This window comes from Chiloscyllium plagiosum, unplaced genomic scaffold (genome assembly GCF_037043375.1).
Source record: "Chiloscyllium plagiosum isolate Xiang-an unplaced genomic scaffold, Cpla_swu_hap1 HiC_scaffold_7, whole genome shotgun sequence".
Taxonomy (NCBI): Eukaryota; Metazoa; Chordata; class Chondrichthyes; order Orectolobiformes; family Hemiscylliidae; genus Chiloscyllium; species Chiloscyllium plagiosum.
The window spans coordinates 67,445,388-67,464,250 of record NW_028270145.1 but is presented as its reverse complement, the minus strand read 5'-3'; the positions used below and the strand labels follow the sequence as shown (position 1 = coordinate 67,464,250).

Sequence of the window (18,863 nt, the reverse complement as noted above, 5' to 3'; positions counted from 1 at the left end):
AAGGCTTACAGGTCGAAGTTCAAAGGGCAGAAGGATAGAGAGTCCAGAAGTCTGTTTCCACACAGCTCCACAGCTGAATGTCTCAAACAAAACTCCAGTTTCTAGGACTGACCACACCCCTTTCATTATACAGGTCACGTAAACATAAAAGCTTTGGCCTATAGTCAAACCTGTTTACGTATAAACAAAAAGGCCTCTCAGTACCTTTTATCTCTGTACTAAACCAGTCAATTTGGAGCCCAGTCTGTTTATGACCCCTCTGAAAAAAACCAAGGACACAGTACCTTTGAGAAAAGGAACAGCTTTTAGCAAAAAATGGTCACCAGCTTTGTGACCATTCAAATTGATTTGTATTATGTAACAAAAAGCCTTCATTTTCAGCCTCAGTCACACCAAATATAAACAAACAAATTAACACAATTGAGGGTGAATAAAAGAAAATAATAAAAACTGGCCAGTTTATTTAAGTGGTTTTTATGATGTGTTGTTTCACAAACATAGATAATGATTTCTTGGTCGATTTTCTAAAAATGTCATTAAGGGTCACTTTTACAGTTCATTTAGATAAAGGCTACAGTAATACATGTATCTTGATTTTCTTTTCTCTGAGATTCCAAGAGCTGCTCATAGATATTTAGGAAGGAAACTTTCAAATCTTCATCCTATAGCATCAATAACCAAACTCTATTTTTACACAGAAAACACAATGCAAAGCCCAATTAAAACTCTAACTTTTTCCTGCATGAGGTCCCAGTTACCATTCAATATCTATTATCTGCTTGAGCATAAGGTCTTTTCCAGACTTGCTGGAACCAATTTCCAGTTGCTGACCTCATTAATAGCCAATTTCTGCTATCTATTTCAACATAATATTCTTCTCATTGTTGAAGCATTTACAGAGCCTTTTGATCAGGAACAAACCTCTAATTAACTTCTGGAAGAAACGTGGTAGTTAACTTCTAGGCCTGGCCTTCTGTATACACAAAAAACTTGTTTGGTCTGTTTTCCTTATAACACAAGCTGTTACCCATAGTCCAAAAGTAATCTTTAACCCACAGTTCCTGGTTCACAGCTCCAAACCAAAATTAATAAAATAATAAAATACAAATATTGAACAATCAGCAAGGGTTTAATAAAGCATAATGTTATAATTCAGATTTTAAGCATATTGCACGTAGTATTTTGGTTATATTTTCCTCTAGGCTACAGCCTTGTGAAACTTTTAATATTTTAATGAGACACATACTGCTTGTTAAGTACTTAGAGGTAAACACTGTGCACTGACAGCTTTTCAGAAGGTTGTTACTTTCTCAATATTCTGAAATAACTTTTTCACATTAAAAATGAATCACATCTTACTTCTGACCTTGGCATTTTATATTATTCTGAATTGTCACTGAATAAAACTGGCTTCTAGGGTGTAGTCAGATATAAATTATCTTTAGAATTTCTTCAGTACATGTTGGTTTAAGATTCCCTGTGGATTTTGCTGATGTTGGCAACTTTATCAGATTTTACATATTTCACCACAGGGATGATTTGTGTTCTTACACCCTCAGTGGAGAAATTATAACCAAGGGAAACATAGGTTGACTTTAGGTTTATAATATTTGGTACTAATTCTCAAGACCAAAACCTTTTAATAGACACAGTACAAGACACAATGAGGTAATAAATGGTGAACAGGAATATTCAACAGAAGAAAAACAAAGATGTACAAGCTGGTGAAAATGAGTGGTAAACCAGAGAATTGGGAAGTTTTAGGAACTAGCAGCAAATGCCAAAAAAACTAATAAGGAGGGAAAACATTGGTTATGAAAGGAGATACAAATAAAGAGCAACAGCTTGTATGAGTTAACAAAACGGAGAGTAGCTGAGGCAAGTATGGTACTTGGAGGTTGTGACCAGGATTTAATAATGGGGAACAGGAAAAAGGTAGCTAATTTAAACCTAATTTTGTGTTGGTTCTCTGTGGAGAACAGTTTGGAAACATTTAGAAGACAACAGATAAGCAAGGTACTAATGGAAAGAAGCATTTTTTTGCAGTTTCTATCATAAGGAGTAAAGTATTTTACAAACCAATAGGACAGAAGGCAAACAAGTGACCAGGACCTGATGGTCTACATCCAAAGGTTTTAAAGGACGTGATTGCAGAGATAGTGGAAGCATTGAATGAAAAATTCCCCAAACTTTCTGGATGTCAGGAGGGTGCAGCAGATTGGAAAATGCTAGTGAAATGCCAGAAGGATTATTCTTAGGGTCTCAATTATTTCAACTATGTTGAGGAACTGGAGGAGAGGGTACATCCAGATTTGTTGATGAAACAAAAATAAGTAAAAAACAAATATGGTGATGAGGACAGAAGAAGTCTGCAAGGGGATATAGATAGGTTGAGCAGAGGGAAAAATACTTGGCACATGGAGTTTAATGTCGGAAAGTGTGAGGTCATTCAATTTGGGAGGCAAAATCAAGAGGCAGACTTATCTTAATGGAGAGGAAGAGTCCATAACATTGCAGCACAGAAGGAGATTTGCGTGCTCTTGCACACAAATCACAAAAGTTGGTATACAAGTGCAAGTACTTCATTGCAAATAGCATTTTGTCCTGTATTGCTCGAGTGTTTAAGTCTAAAAATAGCAAAATATTGTTGGAACAGTACAGGGTATTAGTGAAGCTACATCAGGAGTACTCTGTGCAGTTTTAGTCCTTACATATAAAACATTCTGGCATTGATTACAATTCAAAAGAGATTCACAAGACTGATTCCTGAGATGAACTATCAAAACCTACTAAGGTCATTTTCCATTAGAATTTTAGAAGAATGAGGGGTAACCTTAAGGAAACATTCAAGAGGCTTGACAGTAAATGTTGGGAAGATGTTTTGCATTAGTGGAGGAGTCTCAAGCTGGGGGGATGTAGTTACTGAATAAGAGAGCACTCATTTAAAACAGAGATGTGAAAGAATTCCTTTTCCTTGAGGGTAGTGAATGTCTGGAATTCTGTACTACAGACTTGTGGAGGCTAGATCACTGAAAGTATTTGAAGATTAGGTAAATAGATTTCTGAAATCTCAATGTGTTGAGGATTATGATGAGCAAGCACAAAATAGGAGTTGAGATCTGTAGCAGACCTTGCATCATCTTGTTGAATAACAGATCAGGCTCTAGAAGCCAAACAGCCTATTTCTGCACTTACTACTCATATTCTTGTGTTTTTATGTAATGCGTCAAAAAAAAAAAACATGTTCTGGTATATTAATTGTATAAATATCCAGCAAAAGTCCAGCTGTTTGATAGGAACCAGAGACTTAGAGAAATAGTACAAATTTCCTAGAAAACTGAGAATACCAAGAGCTACTAAATTACTGTGGTTGCAAAAATCAAAAATATCCAAGGGCACCAAGTATTCAATTTGTAGTTAAACACAGTCAACCCACATCATGTGTAACAACAGTTGTCAAAGGAAACCTCTGAATGATGAAAGATGGCAGTATTAGAATCTGAGGTGTTTTCCTAGTCTGCAAGTACACTTCTTTCATTCTGAAAAACGATAATTCAGAATATTATGAGCACAGTGATCAACAGCAAAAAAAATGCTCAGCTTCCTGCTGGCTCACTACTTCATCAAGAGGCTGACAAACGTGACTAATCAGTCATCAAAATGGTTAGGCTCTCACAAAGCCCAAGATGAAAGTGTGAAATTAAATAGAATGCCAGTATCGCCAAGTACAGAATCTCAACTCGAGCTGTATTTGTGAATTCATCACAAGTATACTTTATATGATGGAGTATTTGCATTCTACCTTATGTTTCCTTATAAATTTTTATTGTCAGTTTAACACATGTTTTTTACTTCCTTGTCACCAGTTTTATGAGTAAAAATAAAAATTGGCAGACAAGAATACACCAAACAATCATTCCTACACAACTGTAATATCCTGTGCATTACATGATATAAGCTCTGCCATTTTCTTAATTTATTTACCTCTCTAGTGTGATTTCTTCTTTTCCTCAATAATTTTCTTTGCTCAAACAATTATGACATAATTACGTATACTGTAAAATGCAGGCCAAAGACAAATTGCTCTTCTTGTTCTAAAACATTAATTGATATGTGCAAAACTCTTGAATTCCTTCCTTAGCTTACCAAATAATCATTTATGAATAAATTCAAAATTGATCAGATTTTATAGTTTAGGCATTATTTAAAGTATAAGTAATGAACATGTCAAGTTAATCTTCCTCATCAAGGAACAGGGATTTCCATTCTAAACATAGCAGCAGATGGAGAGAATTTGTAAGTTATTGCCAATGTCTGCTTTTATTTTCTATATGCGTTCTTATTGGTTATTTCAGTACTGAGTAAACAAATGATTAGTGTTGCTTGTTCATGTTCATTTATTTCATTTACTGTAGGCCGAGGAAGATTTTTCAGACTAAAGCTGCCTGCAATAAGACTTCTTGCATCCAGCAAACAATCACTTCCCCAAGAGGACCCTGATGTGGTTGTGGTGGAACCTTCTCAAGTAAGCGATGATTCTTTGGCCATGAAAGACTTGAAATCCCCCACAAGTGAAAGCTGTGGCCCTTCAGAATTTGAAGAAACAAAAGCATTGACAGAACCAGGTAGCTCTCCTCCATTTGTAAATTTGCCAGGACCACTGGATCATTCTTCACCAAAGCGACACTGGGATGGATTGAATCCAGATACGTTGCAGTCTACCTCTGGTCTAACATACAGTCAGTCAAGAGAAAGTGTGTGCAGTATGAGGAGAGCTTCTTCAGTTCATGATATTGAAGGATACCATGTAAACTCTAGGATTATATTTAGGGATCGACATGCAAGCGAAGGTAAGCTCTTAGTTTTTTTTACAAAGCATGCTTTCTTTGAGTTTAAGTTTTGCCATATTACTACTTGAGAAACTTGCAAATGATTTAATCACATTAGTAAAAATTATAGGTGAAAATGAGGACTGCAGATGCTGGAGATTAGAGTCAAGATTAGAGTGGTGCTGGAAAAGCACAGCAGATCAGGCAGCATCCGAGGAGCAGGAAAATCGATGTTTTGGGCAAGAGCCCTTCATCAGGAATGAGGCTGGGTGCTTCAGGGGTGGAGCGGAAACGTGGGAAGGAAGATTGACAGGTGGGACAGGTCATGAGGAAGGTGCTGAGCTGGAAGGTTGGAGTTGGGGTAAGGTGGGGAGAGGGGAAATGAGGAAACTGGTGAAGTCCACATTGATGTCCTGGGGTTGAAGGGTTGCAAGGCAGATGATGAGGTGTTCTTCCTCCAGGCGTTGGGTGGTGAGGGAGTGGCGGTGGAAGAGGCCCAGGACCTGCACGTCCTCTGCAGAGTGGGAGGGGAAGTTGAAATGTTCGGCCATGGGGCAGTGGGGTTGATTGATGCGGGTGTCACGGAGATGTTCCCTGAAGCACTCTGCAAGAAGGCGTCCAGTCTCCCTAATGTAGAGGAGACCGCATCGGGAGCAACGGATACAATAAATGATATTGGTGGATGCGCAGGTGAAACTTTGATGGATGTGGAAGGCTCCTTTGGGGCCTTGGATTGAGGTGAGGGAGGAGGTGTGGGTGCAGGTTTTGCAATTCCCGTGGTGGCAGGGGAAGGTGCCAGGAGGGGAGAGTGGGTTGTTGGGGGGGAATAGACCTGACCAGGTAGTCACCGAGGGAACGGTCTTTGTGGTGGGGAGGGAAATATATCCCTCATGGTTGGGTCCATTTGTAGGTGGCAGAAATGTTGGTGGATGATGCAGTTTATGCGGAGGTTAATGGGGTAGAAGGTGTGGACCAGGGGGATTCTGTCCTTGTTGCGGTTGAAGAGGTGGGGTTTGAGGGCAGAGGTGCGGGACGTTGAATGGAACGCGGAACATGATGTTGCGATTTGAATCATTCTATCCACAATCCCTTTTTACAGTGTCCAAATCCTGATGCTTTCTGGAAACATGAATGCACAACATTAAAAAATTGCCATTTTCAATAATGTCGCTTTGAAACTTCAACAATTTTCTGTAATTATACCCAATGAGTCACTGCTGCCTTTTTTGATAATTAAAATAGAGCAGGCCCTTTGCACAGGGCAAATCATTCTACTATCCAAAAGATTTTCACAATTAGTGCTCCCTCAGTATGAAAAAAAAAGAAAAATGAGTCCTGGATAGAGTTGAGCCTGATAGGTAATTTCTATATAGAAATGATTTGGCTTTTCATGCAATGAGTCAGATATTGGTTTTGAGTCATTATAAGTAGCCATTTGAGAATCACTATGGGGAGTCCATTTACACAGGATGAGTCACTTTAAAGAACATCTTTATACATGATGTGTCACACAGACAACTAACCCATTTAGTCAGATGAGTTACTATAGAACCCCTTTATATAGGGTGAATCACTCTTAATTATATATTATATTTACATATGTATAGCTACAGGAAACTCTGTAAAGTTGGAAAGTAAACAATGGTTAGGTTATATAGGGTGAGTTACAGTAGATGACTCAACTCTGGGCTGGATTTTCACGATCAAGACAGGCAGTTTAGGTTGGGAAATTCCCAGCATGCTGCATTCACTTAGGAAAGAAGTACCTGATTGGTGGAATATTTAGGTATAAAATGGCATTGTGTAGATCAGAGGCAGGCATAAGGGCTGATGAGTGATTATAGGCTGATGAAAGGTATGTCTCAATTCTCCAGAACTTTGGCCCAATTGTTTTTAAAAATAGACCTACAAGCCAACACCCCTCACACAATCTCACTCCTCCTCACTTTCCCATCCATGCCATTCATGCCAGTGTATGCTCCCTGTACATTCCCATTGGCCCTTCATACCCAAATCCTTTACCCACACCTAAGGTATCTTATAACCTCCATGCCAAATCAGAGCAATTCCATGCTCATTCACCTATTAGACATTCGCTGCAGAACAAAATAAACCTATAATAACTACGACATCCAAGGAAATACTTAAACATGTACACCTTGCTTAACAAAAAAATCCTACTGCAATACATCAAAAAAGTGTCAATCAACCAGCACCATTAAATCAATAACAGATGCTATCAACACTGAAAACCTCTTTATCTTATGTAAGCAAGCATTGAGCCAATGATAAAATAGATCACATCACAGAAGAAGGTTTGTAAAGATAACAATCAAGCAATGCTTCCCTCTATAAATCTGTTTCAATAAAATTAAATATTTTTAAGAAGTCTGGGTTCTGAAAGAAGTTGCATTATTAGGCTTGGCAACAATCTAACCAATGAGGAGAAAGTGAAGTCTGCAGATGCTGGAGATCAGAGCTGAAAATGTGTTGCTGGAAAAGCGCAGCAGGTCAGGCAGCATCCAGGGAACAGGAGAATCGACGTTTCGGGCATAAGCCCTTCTTCAGGAATGGGCTGTCCATGCGGACCAGATATGCCTTCCTGAAGAAGGGCTTATGCCCGAAACGTCGATTCTCCTGTTCCCTGGATGCTGCCTGACCTGTTGCGCTTTTCCAGCAACACATTTTCAGCAACAATCTAACCAATGTCTAGATTAGAGTGGTGCTGGAAAAGCACAGCAGGTCAGGCAGCATCCGAGGAGCAGGAAAATCGACGTTTCAGGGAAAAGCCCTTCATCAGGAATCTAACCAATGACCTTCTCTTGTGCTGGTGAAAATTGTGGATGCAGATAAAGAATGGGATCCTATTCACCATTTTTAAAGATCTAAAGAGTCTCTGTGACTCCACAAAAATCTGACCATGTATTTTCCCCATCAAAAAGACTGCTCCATAATATTAGACATCTACAATATTACTCACATTACTGTAGGTTAGTGCTATTGAAAGCCTTGCAAACCTGATACCTGAAGCCTGTCTCACCAGAAAGTGGGTTTTTGACCTTGTCAATGTTGTCAGGTGTTGGGTCGGAATGCCCATTGGGTATCCAGACAAAGATCCAGGAAGAACAAGTGAGGATTGTTTCCTATATGGCTACAACCCTCAGTTAGGGCCTGGAGATTGGAGAGATTAACCAGGAGAGAGGATATTCTGAGGAAGCGGAAAAACAATGTGGGGAGGAAGCAATTGGGATGGATTTAGAGTCTTAGAGATGTACAGCATGGAAACAGACCCTTTAGTCCAACCTGTCCATGCGGACCAGATATCCCAACCCAATCTAGTCCCACCTGTCAACACCCAGCCCATATCCCTCCACACCCTTCCTATTCATATACCCATCCAAATGCCTCTTAAATGTTGCAATTGTACCAGCCTCCACCACATCCTCTGGCAGCTCATTCCATACACGTACCACCCTCTGCGTGAAAAAGTTGCCCCTTAGGTCTCTTTTATATTTTTCCCCTCTCACCCTAAACCTATGCCCTCTAGTTCTGGACTCCCCAACTGCAGAGAAAAGACTTTGTCTATTTATCCTATCCATGCCCCTCATAATTTTGTAAACCTCTAATAGGTCACCCCTCAGCCTCTGACACTCCAGGGAAAACAGCCCCAGCCTGTTCAGCCGCTCCCTATAGCTCAAGTCTTTTCTGAACCCTTTCAAGTTTCACAACATCTTTCTGATAGGAAGGAGATCAGAATTGCACGCAATATTCCAACATTGACCTAACCAATGTCCTGTACAGCCGCAACATGATCTCCCAACTCCTATACTCAATACTCTGACCAATAAAGGAAAGCATACCAAACGCCTTCTTCACTATCCTATCTACATGCGACTTCACTTTCAAGGAGCTATGAACCTGCACTCCAAGGTCTCTTTGTTCAGCAACACTCCCTAGGACCTTACCATTAAGTGTATAAGTCCTGCTAAGATTTGCTTTCCCAAAATGCAGCACCTTGCATTTATCTGAATTAAACTCCATCTGCCACTTCTCAGCCCATTGGCCCATCTGGTCCAGATCCTGTTGTAATCAGAGGTAACCCTCTTCGCTGTCCACTACACCTCCAATTTTGGTGTCATCTGCAAACTTACTAACTGTACCTCTTATGCTCACATCCAAATCATTTATGTAAATGACAAAAAGTAGAGGGCCGAGCACTGATCCTTGTGGCACTCCACTGGTCACAGGCCTCCATCTGAATAACATCCCTCCACCACCACCTTCTGTCTTCTACCTTTGAGCCAGTTCTGTATCCAAATGGCTAGTTCTCCCTGTATTCCATGAGATCTAACCTTGCTAATCAGTCTCCCATGGGGAACCTTGTTTGACAGGGGTCAGCTTTCAGAATTAGTTTGGAGCCAGATCCTCCAGGCTCCTCTTGACTCCACATTCTGGTAAGCATTTTTCTTTTAAATAACTGAAATTTGTTGGCTGCTAGTAGTTTCTTTAAGGGTCATTGCTGGCTGGACACATTTAAACACATGTATCTTGGACACAGCCAGCTCAATCCAAGCTATATTCAGGCAGGAAATATTTTGGAAAGGTGGCTTTAAAAAGGTCCCTCTTCGCAAATGCAAAGTGTCTAGTATCTTTTTCAGGCACAGATTCCAGAAACATTTAACAGTATGGTGACAGGCACACAATTGACATAAAATGTGGGTGCATATACCACCATCAAACATTGCTAAGTCACCCAAACCTCTCTATGACAAAAGACCCATTTTTTAAAGACCAATTATTTCACAGTGCTTTTTGTCAGCCTTCCTATCCAGTGGTCTCAGAAATTTTTAATCTTAATTTCTTACACTGTACTTTAAGCTCTTTTAACTCAACACATCTTACTGTATTCCACAGACTCTCATTCATGCAAAGTACCAAATTTCAAACTTACATCCTCCATGGCAGTATCCTCCCTTATATACCTTTATTCCATTACCTATCTCCGTCCACAGGAGAAAGTGGGGACTGTAGATGCTGGGGAGTCAGAATCGAAAGGTGTGGCTCTGGAATAGCACAGCAGGTCAGGCAGCATCCGAGGAGCAGGAGAGTCAATGAGTCAGGCATAAGCCATTCAATGAAGGGCTTATGCCTGAAATGTTGGCTGTCCTGCTCCTTGGATGCTGCCTGACCTGCTGTGCTTTTCCAGCTCCATATCTTCCTCCACACACAGTACTACGATGATAACTTTTGATGCATCTCCCTCCACTGATTCAATCTTACATGCCAAAGCCTTCAGCCTATCAACATTACTTCTTAATATCCCTTCACAAAATCCTTTGAATGAGAATGTAGTCTCTTTAGCATCTATTTATCAGATTCTGTGGGTACTGAGAGAGCTCTAAAATGGCTTTGGAAACTTTCACACAATTGTGGGACAAAATGCCATTGGATACAGGCATTTGCATGCATGCACACAGCGCACACATGGCAGAAGTATGCAGAACAAGCAGATCCTGAAATAAATCACACAGATTTGATGCCAATGGCACCATTCTGGAGCTCCACTCTCTAGATTTCCTCTCTTAACTTGCACAGTGAAATGCATAATTAGCAACATATTTGCCTGCCTAATTTCATCATTACTGAAAGGGATCATCAACCTTTTACAGTTTAGATGCTTAATGATCTCTTGCTTTGAATCAATGTGCTTAGTATTTTCAATAATCTTTTCATGTTTGTAAGTACAGGAGATGGTAATTTGGGCTGGTTGGCTGATAGAAAACAGGAGAGCATTATTTTTATTAGGTCATGGCATGTGACCATCACTGACAAGACCTGTAATTTTCCTTGAGAAAACTCTGGTGACCTGCTTGAACCACTGCAGCATATATCATTTCAGTACATCCACAGTACTCTTTGAAAATGATTTCCATTGCATTAATTGTCTGTGTTCTCCTTGATGTAAGGGTAACTGGTTGGGAAGTAATATCAAAGAAGCCATGACAACTTGCTACAGTGCAACTTATGAACGGTGCACACTGTTGCTGCTGCAAGGCCCTGCTGAAGGGAATGAACGTTGAAGGTGATGGATGAGGTGCCAACCAAAATATCTGCCTTGTGTTGAATGGTGTTGAGTTTCTTTAATATTGTTGGATTGAAAAATTAACCAGGCAAGCAGGAAGTCTCCCATCATACACCTGATTTGTAAATAGTGACCAAGTCTTGGGAAGTCAGGAGGTGAGTTACTTACCTCAGAATTCCCAGTTGTGTTCTTGTAGCTATGGTAGTTTTATGGCCAGTCCAGTTAAGTTTCTGGTCAGTTCTAACTCCAGAATATTGGTGGTGAGGGTGAAGATATTGCCATTAAATGTTAAGTGGATGTGGTTATATTTTCTCCCATTGGAGATGGCCATTATATGACAATCATGTGTTTGCCAACTATTAACCCAAGCCCGAACGTTGCTCAGGTCATGCTGTATATGCACACTGATTGCTTCAGCATCTGATGATTTGCAAATGGCAATGAACTTTGTGAGATCATCAGTAAACCTTCTTTCTTTTGGCCTTTCATTGGAGAAAATGTCGTTGGACGAGTAGTTGAAATGGTTAGCTCTTGGAACATATTCTAAAGAACTGCTGCAGTATCATCCTCAGCTGAGATGATTGGTGTTCAACAATTGCAATCAATATCCATTGAGTTAGGTATGACTTCAACCAGCTTCAAATTCGTCAACAGTTCCCTGTTCTCAATTTTGTTCAGGCCGATTTGTGCCACACTTCACCAAATGCTACCTTGATGTCAAGAGCAATAATATTCAGTATATCTCTTGCATGTATTTGCTTTGGCATGTGTCTACCAAAGCTATAATGAAGTCTGAAACCAAGTGGCTCTGGCTGTATCCAAGGTGAACATTGGTCGATAAGTAAACAATGAGTAAATGCTACTTCATGACCTTGTTAACAACATCTTCCTTCATTTTGCTGATGATCGTGACTGGACTCATGCTGGATTGGATTTGTGGTTAAGATATATTTGGGTAATTTTCCACATTTCCTGATATTTTAGCTTTACTAGAACAGCTTGGCTAAGGGTGTGAGTAGGCCTGGAACACAACTGCAGTCAGGATGTTAATGAGGCCCAAAGGCTTTGCTGTGTTCAATGCATTCACCTATTATGCAATATTGAGTTGGCTGAAGACTACATTCTGCGATGCTGGAGATATTAAGAGAAATCCACTTGGTACATCTGGCTGAAGCTGGTTATAAATGTTTATTTTTGTATGTTAAATTGTTTTACTAGATTCCCCATCACTGAGGATGGAAATACTTCTGGATCTTCCTCTTTCAATTAGTAATTTATTCGGTCATCATGAGTCACATCACAGGACTACAGATTCTGATCTGATCTGTTGGACCACTTAATGCTGTCAATTCTGTTTTGCATCCACATAATAATGTGTTGTAACTTCACTAGATTGCTACCTCATTTTTAGGTGTGCCTGGAGCTTTTGCTGGCATGCTCTCCTTGAACAAGGCCAGAGCACTTCGAGTTGGAGGCTGAATGCTTCTTTTCCTGAGTCAAGACAGCAGGTTCACGCAGCCTGGAGCCACTGCCACTGCCCTGAGGTAGCTTCTCTGGACAACAGAATCCATCCATTTGCTGGATTGCTGTAGCACCCTGAAAACCTCTTTAAGACATTATAATCCACAGCCATGCAGGCAGCAAACTGCTGTTGCATGACAGTAGATTGTACCTCTTCTGCATAACTCAAACATTGAGTGGCTCCTGCTAGTTCTGTATTGGAAGCTACATCATCAGTCATATCATATTGTATCATGGTTGGTGTCACAAATCTGTGGATTTAGCTGACCACTGGCAATGTGTAAAAGGCTTTGCCAAGGTGATATCATAATCCTCAATTCTCTGTGTTGTTGACTGAAAGCTTTCCAACAAAACTTTCAATGTACTGAGCATTTCATTATTCATAGACATCAAACATCTTCTGTCTGCTGCCCACTGAAGTGCTCATCTAAGTCTTCTGCAGCTGGAATCTTATGGGTGATCTCATTGTGCTTGAGACTAAGCTATTCATGCCCCCTACCATGGTTGCAGACCACTTATGCTCAGTATCTTACGACAGGCAAATTCAGCTCTCATTTTCCACTAAGAAACATCCGTGTCAGTTTCTGAACTGGTACAGGTGTGAATTAAAGTGATTGTGCTGTGTCTTCACCATTACTTTGTTTTTACTGTTCCTCTACTGCCTGGTCAGGTTGCACCCTTGGATATCTGAAATGAAAAGGACACAGAGGTAAGACTAGAGTAAAGAGAGAGACGGAAAATAAGAGGTGCATGATTGTATCACCTGCAGCTTGTCAACAAAAAGGAAATATGAGATGAGGCAGAAGTGAGATGAGAAAAAGAGAATTAAGTTCAAGGATATCATCTTCCTCAATGGTTTCAACCCCACTTCTGGCCACAGCCTCAGCATGAACATTCTTGTAATGGCCAGCATCATCTCCTCCATGGGGATTAGAGAATCAAGGAGCACCAATCCCTCACCGGTCAGCTCCTGCTGCTTTTCATTTGACATCACAATGTCCTGCAAGAGAAAAGGTAGTACTATAGCAATTCTGGTGTAATATATTTGGCTGATGTAGCTGCCATGGTGGAGGAATTGGCAGAGCATGTAGTCTTTGCAATACGGGTGTGAAACTTGCAGTATATGAACAAAGGAACAGAAATGGGTTATTCAACTAAATTGAGATTGATCGACAGGTTAACTCGATACATCTGCCCATAACCATAACTTGGTGAGGAAACATCATTAAGGCCTGAATTTTAATCCTTGAGGTGGAACACAGGAAAAAGGAAAATTCCTGGTTTATTCCACCTCCTCAGGACAAAGTACTAGATAACGTCAGGTTTTCAATCCAGCGAGAGGGGAAATAGTTGCTTTCAGGACTTGGGCAAACCAATTCGGCATAAGATTTAGAGATAGTGCTAGTGATGGGGATGGAGATGAGTTAAATAAGCAGATCTCATTATGAGATGCTATGGATCGTAACTCATCAAAAAATTGCTTCAACTCCATGCAAATTGTAGAGCAGCTGGTTGTATCTGATGACCTAACCGGGTTGGGGACGCAGGGGAGGACTCAAGACTCTTTGCCCATCTCAATCAAGTTATTTTTAATTGTAAGTCTCAGGCCACAATGCACCTCCACTTTAAATAGTACAGGCCAGTTTTAAGCATTGCGGGCAAGCTGTAAGTCATGGAATATTGATCTCCAGCAAAGCGCTGAGCTATTAAACAGCTTGGTCAGTACTGACTAAATGCAGAGGTCATTCAAATGATAGGCAGCAAGAAGCTGTCTTCATTTTAATAAATGGGCTTGAGTTAATTCTGCATTCCAATTCTTGTATTGCTCTACCTGTTTTTGAGTTCTATTCAATTTAGTCCCCATTGTCTTAGCTTCTCAGCCAAAAGATTATCTTCACTGTTTCTATTAAGCTCTAGCTTTACTTTATTTCACTTTTCCCTTAATTAAGTACCTTAGAATCATTATTCCTACGGTCCTACTTAAATACAATACATCCTGTTGTAATAAAACATTTTAAAACCTTTATGCTCATCTCCAGAAGTAATCAGAGGACAACCCTGGAAATTCAGTGAGAAATATATCCTTGAGTGTCTCCAAGACTAGTGTTATGGTTGTTGATATTCTATTCCTTGTCATGATATACACAATTGATGATGGACATAATTTTCAATCTGGTATCATTGTCAGTGAAATGGCCGACTCAACTATACTGTCGTGTAGGTGGAAACATTTTTAAATATCATTCTATATGTTCTTAGACACCAATCTAAAGCATATTAATATGCAGTAATAGTTCAAGTCATAGAGCCATAGAGATGTACAGCATGGAAACAGACCTTTCGGTCCAACACATCCATAGTGACCAGGTATCCCAATCCAATCTAGTCCCACCTGCCAGCACCCAGCCCATATCCCTCCAAACCCTTCCTATTCATATACCCATCCAGATGCCTTTTAAATGTTGCAAACGTACTAGCCTCTACCATTCCCTCTGACAGATCATTCCAGTTTTTCCTCCTTGACTATTTAATAAGTGTTAAAATAGTATCAACTATTTTAAATATAGCTATGATTCCACATATAAATTAGAAACACGATTTAAAGACTGAAAAGTAAAACACTACCCCTTTCATTTGCATCCTTTTAGTATATATTTGAAACCAGCCACTAGAATTTTACATCACTTTAATAGGTAGTCAGGCCCTCACAGCACCTCTCCATTCTCATTATAGCTCTATCTTTGAAAAGCAAGTATTTCACATGCTGTGTTGAGGCATGTTCTGCATAAGCTTCTCGCAACTTATAATGAGATTCCCATGGAATGTATATGCCATGAAATAGCAAAAATGTATCATGAAAAATCCAAATCCCATGGCCCTGTAGCCCCATTGTGAAAATGATACAATCACCGAGAGTGTTACACTTACAGAGTTTGGTGTATTGACTGGACTGCTCCTGCATAAATAAATCTCTAAAACAAATGATTTTTAGAATTTATATTTTATTATTTTGTACATTTCTTATTTCTTTTTTCTTACGTGTCACTATGTTGCAACACAGACAACGGACGACATATTAAAGGTAATATTTTCAACTAAGCTTGCATGCTCTTATTTAAGTTGTGTTACTTGAATGCATTTGTCTTGCTTATTAGTTGAAATAGAATTAGCTGTTGTTGCAAACTCAGAAAGGTCATGCAACTAATTCCAAATAGATAAATGCTAACTAATTTAAAACTGTTTGAGAATTTATGATTTTTCTAAATAGTTTCATCAATAATTATAATAATTTGAGTAAATATTATTCATCTTCCTGAAAGTTTTTTTTTAAAAAATAAGATTGTATGTGAAAGCATTGTTATTTCAAATTGGTATCAAGGTGCTGAATTGAAAGATTTGTCTAACGTCAAATCATTCTGATAACTATGCAATTAAAATAAAACAGATTTGCAGGCAAAATTTAGCATATTCTGAGGTATCTCTGAGATTGCAATGTAATAAATTAATATCCAATTGCTTGAAGTACTTGAAATTCCTTTACACATAACTTTAGAAAATGAGTCAATTTTTTTAGACTGAACAAGTTAACACCATGGTTAAAATAGTGAAGAAAGGAATTTGGTCATTTACATTATTTTGCAAAGTAATTTCATGCTTAATATTTTCTCTATCAATTGCACAGTACAAAGGAAACAAACAACTTATGGAATTAAAATGATTATTTAAAAATGGGAAGCATTGTACCGAATTGCTGATGATTGTCCCCATCACAGTGAATAAATCAGAATTTGCTAACATAAAATGTAAACTGGCACATAAATTTGAGAATTATAATTTAGCTTGAGCAGAGAAAAAAATCTAAGATCAAAACAAAGATGTAGAAAACTGTATTCAATTTCTCTAGCATCTGTCTCTGTAGCGTAATGGGTTAGCATGTTCAGCTGTTAACTGGAAGATTTGTGGTTCAAAAGTACCCAAAGACAAAAGGTTTTATGAACAGCATGGTGGTTCAATGGTTCACACCGCTACCTCACAACACCAGGGACCTGAGTTCAATTCCAGCTTCAGGGGTGCGGAGTTTGTATGTTCTCCCTGTGTCTGTGTGGGTTTCCTCCGGGTGCTCCAGTTCCTCACACAGTCTAAAGATATACAGGTTAGGTGAATTGGCTATGCTAAATTGCTCATGGTGTTCAGGGATGTGTAGGTTAAGTGCATTAATCAGGGGTAAATGTAGAGTAATAAGGTAGGAGAATGGGTCTGGGTGGGTTACTCTTCAGAGGGTCGGTGTAGACTTGTTGGGCCAAATGGCCTATTTCCACACTGTAGGGATTCTATGATCTCTACAAGAAAGTTTGACAACAGCATTGCTTGAGGAACACTTAAATTAAATTGTATTACAGCTTTTGCTTGTCTGTTAGGAAACACTTCTTTTTAACCATCACAGAATTACTACTTGAAAGTTAGCCAACTATTTATTTTTAAATAAAACTTTTATTAATGCTGACTAACTTTCGCAAGTCCCAACTTGTATACCTTGTATGTCTAAATTCTCTCCAATTTTATGTACTTTGTTATGTAGGCAGTTTTTTAAATGTTATCAATTGTTTCCAGTGTGGCACATTTACTTTCAAACATGCAGTATGATGCTACCAAGTGGGCCATAGTTTTATTTTGTAATTATTTAATTCAAGATATATATTTACTATCCCAATGTGATATTAACTTTTTTAGAAGCAATATCTGACTTTTCCAGTTTTGCCCTGGTAATATGTTTCTGCACTGAGTCTGGCACTAATATTTGTTACTTCCATCAGAACTAAATGTGTAACCTTCTCCTGTGGAGAAGGAAATTTCAGTGTTTCATTTATTGTCTGCTTGCCGGATTTTGCAACTTCTGCAACTATTCTATTAGCTTGTGAGACTTTTTTGTGGACAGATGTAGTGGGAAAGATCATAGAGATCTCCAGATGCTCAGAGCTCAAACTGGACATACACATTGGACCCCCTTGAAATTCCAGTGCACTGACTCCACTGGAATTGACTGCAAAACTTAACTTTCAGGGGTAATTTACAAGTTCCTTGTGATCCCGCTCAAATCTTTCAGACTTTAAGTTTGAAATGGACAGATGACAGACATCTGACTTACTTACCTGCATAGTTACCCAAGAAATTTTAGAGATATTAAAATCATGTCAAACTCTGGGGTATCTATACAATTAACTGATAACACTGCTCCCCACCATTACATCTAATCCCTCACTTGTGACCTACCACTGACATAGAAACATGAAAACATTGAAGATAGGAGCAGGAGTAAGGCATTGGCCCCTCAAGCCTGCTGTATCTTTCAATATGATCATGGCTGATCATCAAGCTCAATACCCTGGTCCTGCCTTCACCCCATATCCCTTGATCCCTTAGCCACAAAAGCTATATCTGCCTTCTTATTTCAAACATAATGTTTTGGCCGCAACCACTTTCTGTAGTAGACAATGTCATAGGCTCACCATTCCCTGGGTGAAGAAACTTCTCTTCATCTCGCCCAAAAAAAACCTTTATCCCTTATCCATAAACTAATCCATTAACTTTTTTTAGTTCTGGACTTTCCATATCCTTCCTAAGTCTAACCTGTCTAGTCTTGCTGGAATTTTATAGGTTTCTAGGAGAACCCACCTCATTCTTCTAAGCTCTAGTAAATACAATCCTAACTGACTCAATCTCTCCTCATACGCCAGCCCTACCATCCAAAGCATCAATCTGGAAAATCTTCGCTGCATTCCCTCTATAAAAAGAACATCCTTCCTCAGATAAGGAGACCAAAACTGCTCCCATTATTCCAGGTGTGACCCCCGTCGATGCCCTGCATAATAGCAACAAGGCATCCTTGTTCCTGTACTCAAATCCTCTCACTATGTCTAACAAAAAGGTTGCCTTCTTTATCTGCCTGCTTACTTTCAGTGACTGGTGCACAAGTACACCCAGTTTACATTGAACATTCCCCACTCTCAATTTACAGCCATTGAAATAGCAATCTGCATTCATATTTTTGCTACCAAAGTGGATAACCTCACATTTATCCTGCATTATACTGCATCAGCATTGCATTTTCTCACTCACTCAGCCTGTCTGAATCATACTACAACCTTCCTGCATCCTTCTTACTGCTCACCCTTCCACCGAGCTTTGTTTTCTGCAAATGTATGAGCTACTACATTTAGTTCCCTCATCTAAAACATTAACATATAATGTGAATGACTCGGATCCTAGTACCAGTTCCTGTGATACACCACTAGTTATTGCCTGCCATTCATAAAAAGACTGATTTATTCCTACTCTTTGTTCCTGTCTGATAACCAACTTTCTATTAATCTCAATACACTAGCCCCAAGCCAATGCTCTTGAATTTTATACATTAATCTTTTATGTGTGAC

The 18,863-nt window shown here is 39.3% G+C and overlaps 1 protein-coding gene across 1 annotated transcript in view; it reads left to right on the top strand.

Moving 5' to 3' along the window:
- Nucleotides 1–18,863, top strand: part of LOC122551638 (voltage-gated inwardly rectifying potassium channel KCNH7-like) — a 470,988-nt gene that overhangs the window by 262,219 nt on the left and 189,906 nt on the right. The window contains exons 5-6 of the mRNA XM_043693875.2: nt 4,416–4,850; nt 15,494–15,514. Of these exons, the coding sequence (XP_043549810.2) occupies nt 4,416–4,850; nt 15,494–15,514 (456 nt within the window). The remainder of the gene's footprint in view (nt 1–4,415; nt 4,851–15,493; nt 15,515–18,863) is intronic.